Source organism: Cynara cardunculus (genome assembly GCF_001531365.2).
Source record: "Cynara cardunculus var. scolymus isolate 2C chromosome LG 4, CcrdV1, whole genome shotgun sequence".
NCBI classification, from domain to species: Eukaryota; Viridiplantae; Streptophyta; class Magnoliopsida; order Asterales; family Asteraceae; genus Cynara; species Cynara cardunculus.
Window position 1 is genome coordinate 362,219 of NC_037531.1, and position 10,227 is coordinate 372,445.

General features: G+C 35.0%; 1 protein-coding gene across 2 annotated transcripts; it reads left to right on the plus strand.

The window, feature by feature from the left end:
* Nucleotides 1-734: 734 nt before the first annotated feature.
* Nucleotides 735-9,759, plus strand: LOC112511761 (TRAF-type zinc finger domain-containing protein 1-like). Of its 2 annotated transcripts, none has more exons than XM_025117497.1 (6): nt 735-854; nt 985-1,074; nt 3,491-3,626; nt 3,789-3,926; nt 4,017-4,138; nt 9,353-9,759. In XM_025117497.1, exons 2-6 carry the CDS (start codon nt 1,031-1,033, stop codon nt 9,501-9,503), a joined length of 591 nt encoding a protein of 196 aa, XP_024973265.1. In that variant the 5' UTR covers nt 735-854; nt 985-1,030; the 3' UTR covers nt 9,504-9,759. The 2 variants fall into 2 exon arrangements, with proteins under 2 accessions (XP_024973265.1, XP_024973264.1); XM_025117496.1 differs by having other exon boundaries at nt 737-854; nt 9,347-9,759.
* Nucleotides 9,760-10,227: the final 468 nt, after the last annotated feature.

The window sequence follows — 10,227 nt, forward strand, 5'->3', positions numbered from 1 at the left end:
TTTTTTAATGAATATAATTTCTACATACCTTTTAAAATCTTTAAATTCTTCTTCAACTCTCATCTTCTTCATCCCTCACCAAAGGATTTTATATGATTTCATTTTGTTTATTATTGAAACTTTAAAAAACAAATTTCATTAAAAAATAAAAGAAAGTAAATGGAAGAGCAAATGAAGAGTTGGAGGTTAAACTTGGGTATACAAAATTACAAAAATAACCTGGGTTAATTATGAGCTATACATTTTTCATCAAGGGGCAAAAAAGTCTTTAACATATTCAACATTTAAAAAAATTAAAAAAATAAGAAAAAAGATAAGAGGGGTTCTAAGCATTAGAAGGTGCCACCTCATTACCTTTGGTTTCTTCTTTAATATATATATAGATTATTGACTTATTTCAGTGTAACACCGATAATAAACATTTTTAAGTGTTTGATAAATAAGTTATACCCGTACCAAATCGGAATAAGAAGTTTTTGAAGAAAGTAACACATAAGAAGCGGTGTTTGAAATTGTTTATAGAAACAACTTATTGACTTATTCCGATGTGACATCGATAATAAACACTTTTGAACTTATACAAATGTCAAACCGATAATAAAGAGTTTTTAAAAAAATTAAACCTTTCGTACTTTTATAAAAAACCACAAGTTATTTTAAATAAGTAATCTCAAAACACCCATAACTTATAATAATTCTAACTTTATAAGTTGATAAAAGAAAGTCGTAAGTTTGTTCTAAACAAGCAATTCCAAACACCCCAAATCGGCGAAGAAGAGAAGTCCATTTGTGTTGGGTGCGAACTGTCTGCCGTATTGGGAGGAAAAGAGGAGTGATCGATTTTTCAATTAAAGGTCCTTTTTAGGGCTTTCAATTCTTCGGTTCTGTTTCCAATTTTCTAATTTTATCAGCAAGTTCGATCTTCTTATCATAAAGAATCTGCTCAATCCGTTTGCTTTCGATTTTACATCACCAATTTTGCAGATAATTTGGTGTTGCTGTGAGTAAATAGCTACCTACAGTTGAGACAATGGACGTAGCTTCTGATTACGCCACAAACATTTGCAGTCACTGGTAATAATAGGGTTTTTTTCTTGGAACTTTTTGAATAATTGGGCGACTATTGTTTCTGATCATTAGGTTTACTGCTTTCTTTATGCTTTTTTAATTGTTTTCTTGCACTTTTGTTGTTTGCATTTAAGATTCCATGAGCTTACTTGGAGGTTATGGAAACACATTATAATTTTCTTAAGCAGCTGTTTAAACCAGCATGTTCTAACAGTACTTTTCTATGAGCCTTGCATACTGCGAAGTGTGCGATTGTTATGCGGGACAGGACAATATAAGAACCTGTTGTTTGTTGTTTCACGTTTGGCGCAATATTAGACTCCCTGTGACAAAAATCATGTTTTTCGGTCAATCAAAATAGGTGTAACAAAAACTAGGAGACAAGATTGGCACATTACTGAACATGTCAAATTAAAAACCTAAAACATTCCTTACCATCGCATCTTTAAATCTATGCTGGATAGGAGTATACAGTCTCGTAGAGTTCCTGTTCTATCAATGGCCACCTTAGCTTTCTGTTGTAGATGCTCGTTTATTATTCTAATTATTGATTTGTGTCTTGTGGTGTCATGCCACCTTTGTACTTCACATTTTTGCTACACTAGTGGTAGGCTTGTGATCGTGTGTTCACACAGTGGGCACAAAGTCCCAACAGTAGCGGTGCAAGTGCATGCCGACACTATGATCGCTTGCAAGTAATAAAGTGGTAAAATACTGAGATCGTTTCCACATGGACTGGACTACTGAGATTCAGAGACTTCATGAACTTCTTGATCGTGTTTCGGTTTGTGAATAAAAAGTTGATTTTGTTGGTAAAAAGCTTTAAACAATGAAAATAGCGAAATGAACTTATAGACTAAAGAATGGGCATGGGTGTAAGTGTTGTTTAAGATAAAATCAACAATAAAATGGTTAGAAACTTATGAGTTGTTTATAAAAATTCCAATCTCTCGAAAGTGAAAATTTACAAACGGTCCCATAAAGTTCCACAAAGTTCCTATGCTTACCACTTCGAAACTTGCCGATTTAGCTAAATAGAAGAAGAAATAATATTCATACCCAAATCTCTTTGTGATAAGAATAACCATCGCTTAATCCTTAGCTAAATACATACAAAATTCACATATCTACGTAATTATCGAAGACTCTCGAGTTCTTTGTGCATCACTTAAGCCGTATTTCGGATCCTCCCATCTCTGGGTCTAACATCTAATATTAACACTTCAAAGTGATCGGCTTATCCGCGTCGAGTTTAAGTCCCGTCTTAAATGACCAAGTTTACGAAGTGGTAAAGAGTAAAAACACCCAAATATTGTATAAAAATTCTAAGTTAAACCCACACCCACACCCACACCCACACCCATACAAGTAAATTAGCTCATAATAGACATAATAAACATATACAAAGACAGTTAATAAGACTGAAATGTAACTTTCATTAATATAAAAATAAACTCTGTTCCCACAGTGGTGAGATTGTTGGCCACAGATTACAACTTCAATACATATGGCTTGTATTGTTAGCTGTTCCTGCTTTTTCCAGCTTACCACAGAAGGGAAAGGCATAGCTTGAAAGAGTAAACCGAAATAAATTTTAGTTGTTGATGGTTCTTGACTGTTGACAAAGACAAATGAAGTTACCGTGGAACTGGAAGCTCCTAATAACTTGGATTTGCGGTTAATTTAAGACTAGAGGAATCTTTGAATCATATTTCTACCTATGTGCAACTTTTAACTCGTAAAAAATCGATTTTAGTGTCTGTATATTTACTCGGTCTGAAGGATCTTTACTTTACTTACTCGGACCTATGATAAAAGAAAAATAACCATAGCTTACACTAACAAAGGGGCCTGTTATGCATTTGTGTTCCTTAGATGTAAACCTTGCAAGTAATTTTAATGCTTACATAACCTTCTATTTTTAAACGGAACTTCATTCTTCCATTGTGTAATGAGAACAAATGTCATTTTGCTTATTTATCATATTTTCACTTACCTAAAAGTTAACTTACTATGACTGTTATTCTTTCATTAATCATTCTACTTTTACCGTTGTCTTCCTTTCCATATCTCTTGTTCTAGTTTTGTCATTGTATTTCTTTTTGTATATGTTTTTAATTTAAGACCTTGCTATTTATTACTTCTTAAAGTGCGTTTGGTACACTGGACACTGGAAAGGACACGACATGACATGACAATATAATTATAAAAACTTGATCTATGTTTGGCGTGACATTGGTAAATTACTAAACTACCCATGTCAAATTACAACCCTAAAATCTTTTAGAATTCTTTCACCCGCCTTCATCACTCTCGTTCGTCTAGTCTAGTTCGTCTAGTCTAGTTCTGTCTGCGTACCAAACGATCCTTTAAAACTATCTATTGTCTGGGAAGCTTAGTAACCACAATGTTACATTTGCAGTGACAGAGCCATTCCTTCTTCAAATATCGATCTGCATTATGCTCACTGCTCCCGCAATTTAGAAAAATGTAAAATCTGTGACGATATGATTCCCAAAAAGCATGCAGAAGAACATTACTTGAGCACCCATGCTCCGGTATGTAGCTCCAAGTGAAATAATGTTAATTAACTGTATCTAGCATGTTCCTATACTAACTCAAATTGAAATAGTTTTTAGAACGAGTTTTGCAGGCGTCTTCTGTTGGATTTTATTACATATCTGCTTCTATAACCAATGGTTGAACTGTTATTGGGACAGGTATCCTGTTCATTGTGCAGTGAGACGATGGAACCTGAAATCCTATCACTACACAAAGGTGAAAAATGCCCCCAAAGAATCGTGACTTGTGATTACTGTGAGTTTCCTTTACCTGCAATCGACCTTTTTGAGCATCAGGTAATCGCCAACAGATCTTTAACATATGAAACTGGCAATTTGCAGTCTATTGAACATATGCAATATTATGCTATTTCTATGAAATTCCAGGAAGTCTGTGGAAATAGGACCGAGCTCTGTCATCTCTGCAACAGATACATCAGATTACGCGAAAGAACTTCCCATGAAGTCACATGTAATGGTGTCCCAAATAATGCTGCAGAAACCTCCAGGTTTAAAAACACATTATCATTTCCCCTCTATGCTTTAATTTTTAATTTACTGCTATTTAACCTGTCATATTCTTTATTAATTTGAATGATGGGGGCTTTAAATGGAAGATGTGACAAAAATGTACATATACACTTATTTTATTTATTAAGATGGGTTATGTTGGCAAAATAGCTGAAAAACTAGCTGTTGGCTTAATAAGCTAGTTGATAAACTAGTAGTATGTTTGGTAAAGATGATAAGGTGAGTCCCATCCCTTTCGAAGTGCTTTCAATCAGTTTTCTTGGTAAGCCTTTCGTGAAAGGATCTGCTAAGTTCTTACTTGGTCGTAAGAAGCTAATGGTGATCACCCCATCATTTATTAACTGATTTACTTGTCTATGTCTAAGTCCGATATGTCTGGGCTTACCATTATACACTTGGTTGTATGCCCTTGATAGAGTAGATGCACTATCACAGTGTATAGAAATTGGCGGCATTGGCTTTGGCCATAAGGGCATGTTGGTCAACAAGTCCCTTACCATTCTGCTTCTTTACAACAAGAAGCTGAAGCGACAAATTCTGCTGCCATAGTAGAATCTGTTATGCAACTTTGTTTCTTTGATCCCCAAGACACTGCACCCCCACCAAGTGTGAAAATCCAACCACTTGTGGATGCGTAGTCTTCCTGATCATTGATCCAACTTGCATCAGTGTATCCTTCCAATACTGAAGGATATCCATTGTATTCCAAACCATAATCCATGGTTTTCTTTAAGTACTTGAGAACCCGATTTGCAGCATCCCAATGTGCTTTTCCCGGTTTACTAGTGTGCCTACTTAATCTTCCTACGACATAGGCGATATCAGGTCTAGTACATGTCATTGCATACATTAAACTACCAATAACTTTAACATATTCATTTTGAGCTAAAATTCTTCCGGTATTCATTGTTAATCTAGAACCTACTTCGAATGGAGTATTGACACGTAAGCAGTCAAATTTATTAAAACGCTTTAATATCTTTTCAATATAGTGAGATTGAGATAACATTAGTTTATTGTCATCTCTAAGAATTTTTATTCCTAAAATAACATTAGCTTCTCCCAGATCTTTCATATCAAAATTTTCAGATTAAAGTTTCTTTGTCATTTGTACTTGTTTTAAGTCGGTTCCAAAGATCAACATATCATCTACGTACAAGCAGATGGCAACCCCTCGACCATTAACAAATCAACAATATACACACTTGTCTGATTCGTTAATTTTGAAACCATTAGAGAGAATAACTTGATCGAATTTTTGATGCCATTGTTTAGGAGCTTGTTTTAAGCCATACAAGGACTTGATAAGTTTACAAACTTTATTTTCTTGTCCTTGAACTATGAAACCTTCAGGTTGTTCCATATACACTTCCTCCTCTAATTCACCATTCAAGAAAGCAGTCTTGACATCCATTTGGTAAATTATGAGTTTATTAATGGAAGCTAAGGCAATCAAAACTGTAATGGTTGTCGTACGTGCTACAGGGGCATATGTGTCAAAGTAATCTAATTCTTCTTGGGGGGAGGTCGACTAAGACCCAAGTATTATTACCTATGATGGAATCCATCTCATCGTTAATTGCTTCTTTACAAAAAGATGCATCATGAGAGTTCATTGCTTCCGCAAATGTACTTGGTTCTTCATCCAAATTGTAGATGATCGGATATTCTTTCATTTAACCATGTCGATCACCTTCAACTAAGTACATTTCAAAGTCAGGTCCAAAGGTTCTTGCCTTTCATTGACGTTTACTTCTTCTAGGTTCAATTGCTTGATGATTCGGAGAATCATCATCTTCCCTTTCATCATTTATGGAATTTTTTGTAGACCCGATTTCCTTATAAATCTCATGTGCCTTTTGAATGCTTTTGAACCTTTGTTCGTCAAAACAAGCATCTCTAGATTCTATGATGGTGTTAACCGAAATTTGATCATTTGGCTCAACCACCATGAATCTATAGGCTTTGCTATTTTGGGCATATCCCAAGAATATGCATTTAATGCCTTTGTCTCCTAACTTTCTTTTCTTTGATTCTGGAAGTCTTACAATTGCTCGACATCCCCAAATTCGAAAATAATTTAGCTTAGGTGTTTGTTGATTCCATTACTCATAAGGGGTCTTTTAACTTCTCTTGCTTGGTACTCTATTGAGTATGTAGCAAGATGTAAGTTATGCTTCACCCCAAAATCCGAAACTTAGTCCGGAATTTGACATCATTGAATTTACCATCTCCATCAAAGTACTGTTCTTTCTCTCCGCAATACCATTTTGTTGTGGTGTATACGGAGCCGTTACTTGGTGAATAATTCCCGTAGATTCGAGATATCTAGGGTTATAGTATTCACCACCCCTATCCGTTCTTAAACATTTTATCTTTGTCTCACATTTAAGTTCTACTTCATTTTTGTAGATCTTATATTTTTTAAGGACTTCATCTTTTGAATGTAAAAGATATACATAGCAATATCGAGAATAATCATCGATAAAAGTGGCAAAATACTTTTTACCACCAAGAGAAGGAGTAGCATGCAAGTCACATGTGTCACTATGCACTAAGTCTAAGATTTTAGAAGATCTTTGGATTTGAGGGAAAGGTTGTCTAGTAATTTTAGTATGCATGCATGTAAGATACTTTTGATTTTTATCATCTAACTTTGGAATTAGATCACCTTTTGCCATATTTTTCAAATGTTTAAAATGAAAGTGATCTAATTGACCATGCCTTAAAAGTAAGGAAGAATCAAAGTAAGCAGAACTAGTAGTAGTATTATTAGCATCAGTCATATGTACATCGGAAGCAACCACATTTTTTGCGTTGTTTGAGTCAATCATATTTACATCATTCACCCACTACTATTCACAACATCATTTATGTTTAGTTTAAACATTCCTCCGGTAAGATAGCCTTTGCCGACGAATTTTCCGCCTTTGGAGAGTATGAACTTGTCGGATTGGAAGACGAGTTTGAAACCATGTTTGTTGAGGATTGATCCGGAAACCAAGTTCTTGCGAACGTCGGGAACATGGAGAACATCATTTAGAGTCGATGTGTTCCCCGATGTAAATTCCAAAGTTACCTTCCCTTTTCCTTTTACTTGAGCGGTTGAGTGATTTCCCATGTAAAGTACGGAGGTTGAAGCTTCATACGTTTTGAACATGTCCATGTTGTTGCGCACATGTCGGGTTGCACCCGAATCAACCCACCATGTCTTCATCAAGTGAGAATGCCTCGAAAATAAATAGTAACAAAGTTGTTGTTCTTGGAGTTTCCATCCTTGGTGTTGTCACCACCATTTCCTCTCCTTTTTAGAAGTCGACAATCACGCTTGTAATGTCCCGGTTTATTACAGTTGAAACATATCACTTGTTTCATATTTCTTTTTTTCTTTCCGTCTCCATGATCATGGTGTTTCCTTTTCTTGCCACCGGCTTTGGAAGTCTCGCCCTTTTCTTCAACTACATGAACTTTGGAAGCATCTTCGTTGGATTTATTTTCCAACCGATATTGTTCTTCAATGAGATGATGTTTTCCAAGTTCTTTTAAGGACATATCATCTTTTCGATGTTTAAGATTTTTCTTAGCATCTTTCCATGAAGGAGGGAGTTTGTCAATGATCGATGCCACTTGGATCGATTCAACCATTTTCATGTCTTGTTGTGTGAACATACTTAGAATGTGCTCAATCTCATACATTTGATCCATAATAGGGCGTTAATCTAGCATCTTGTAAGAATTAAACTTTGAAACAATAAATTTCTTACTTATTGCATCTTCCGTGAAGTACTTTTGTTCGAGAGCGTTCCAAAGTTCTTTCGCGGTTTCGATGTTTTGATAAACATCAAAAAGAGGATTGGACGTAGCATTGAGAATGTGACCATGACATATAAAATCATCGTTTTCGAACTTGAGAGTTCCCGGGCCGTATTTAGTGTCTCGTTGTCATGTGGTTCCGGATATGGTTTGGTGAGAACATATGAGACGTTGAGAGTGGCCAATAAGAATTGTATCTTCTTTTGCCACCTTTTGAAGCCTCCACCATCGAAGCGTTCTAACTTGACTATATCACATGACATTTGTTGGAGATTTTTCGTTGCCATCGTTGCTCGAAATTGCTTCAAGATTGTTTTATTTCGGGGTTCAGAACTAGAGGTATAAAATGACTAAAGTTGAATTAACTACTTATTGCTTTCAAAGCGAGTAAACTCTCTATCCTTAAAGCAATTTCGCCCCCACCGTAGGTGCTTTAGGTTATGGCGAATTACTTCTCAAGGTACAATGAAGCAACGTATGTAGATTGATTATCAACACCGAACAAATGGTGATAATCCCGATCGGACTATTGAGTAATCAATGATTTCAAGAAGCCTAAAAGTATGATTCTATAGCAAGATACTTTTAGGTTAAATTTGTATATGAAATGATGATTATTGATGTTTATAAGTAGGTATATATAGGTATAAGTGACAACCCTTTGAACTGTCATGAATCGACAGTTTTTAACCTTTCACGAATGTTCAAACCGTCGCAACTGTTCAAACATCACAACAGTTACTATTCTGACGTTTCAAAGCGTCGCGACTGTTCAAGCAGGTGCCTATTATACGAACCGTCACGATATGTCACTTATAAAGCTGTCAAAAATATAATATAGACCCCCACCCACCATTTCCAATATATCTTAAATTAATATATAGAAAATTGTTCCATTATATACCCACTTTTGTTCAACTCTTTCATCTATGTGGGATAAGGTGAAACCCACCAAATCCAAATTTAAGACTCAACCCAAAACACTTGAACCTATTTACTTAATTTTGAAAAATTTCCAACAAATTAAACCAAACACACCCGGTATCCGTCTCAATATTTATATTTAGGTTAAAAAGGATTCAGTAAATGGGCATGGGAATGGGAATGTGAATGAGTGACTAACTGATTATAAGGAGTTTATTGAAGGAATGCTTCATTTTATTCGTGATAGATCCATTTTCGCATCTAGAAGCTTGAAAAGGTACATAATCAGTTTATCATCTTCCATGTGAACACATGTTTCATAAAATCTACGTGAAAAGCAAAACCGTTATACAAAATTTATAACATTGCCGTCATCTGCTTTATAACGCACGTGATTACTTTTTCTCGTTTCTTTTTGGGAATTCAATGTTTCTTTCGTGTTTCTGAAGGGGCAGGGAAGGTGAAAGAGAGGGCGGTAGAAGAAGGCCCCCACCAGAAGACTTGTCTAGAAAAAAGCTTCTGTTCACCATAGCCATAACTGGGATTGCTGTTGTTTTAGGGTCTATCATTTTCCACAGAAAACCAGTGAGCAGTGAGCTGCATTAAAACATCTTCAAAATTTGTCAAGAAAATGTTTGTGTGCACACACACTGATTTGGTTTTGCATTTCAGTCAGATGTTGATGCAGACCTCCAAACTCATTAGCAACATTGGTAAGATGCATGCCGGACTTGTGCTTGATATGTTTGTTCTACGAGACACCCCTGCTCCTTTTTTTACCTCATGTAAAACGATGATTTGTGACTAGAAGCTAAACATCATCATTCTTTCAAAAATGCAAATGCAATGATTTTCGTCTCTACTTATTTCTCTAATTAGACCCAAGCGTTTTGGTGTATCTAGTAGTCTTTAGGGTATGCAAGATCAAGGCAAATATATAACTTCTTGTCTCATGTTTTGTGTGACATTGGATTGGGACAGACGACACTCAATTGGGATAAAAATGCATCTTTTTTTTTAACAAATTTAAGGAGATGGAACAAGATCGATAAATTACCAAAGAATATATATATATATATATATATATATATATATATAGGGGCAGGTTCAAATGAAAACCATGCCATTCTAAAAAACCGTGTAAACTAAAATCGACTAATAGGAAAATTCTATTCTTTTTTAATTAAATTTAATCAATAAGATCATTGTTATTATTTTTTTTCATAAATAAGAAAGTTATTAAGGAATATTAAATAAGGAAATTTAATAATGGAAATTATATAAATGAAATGATTTAAAGATTTTAATATTTTATAATATTAAAAATTGA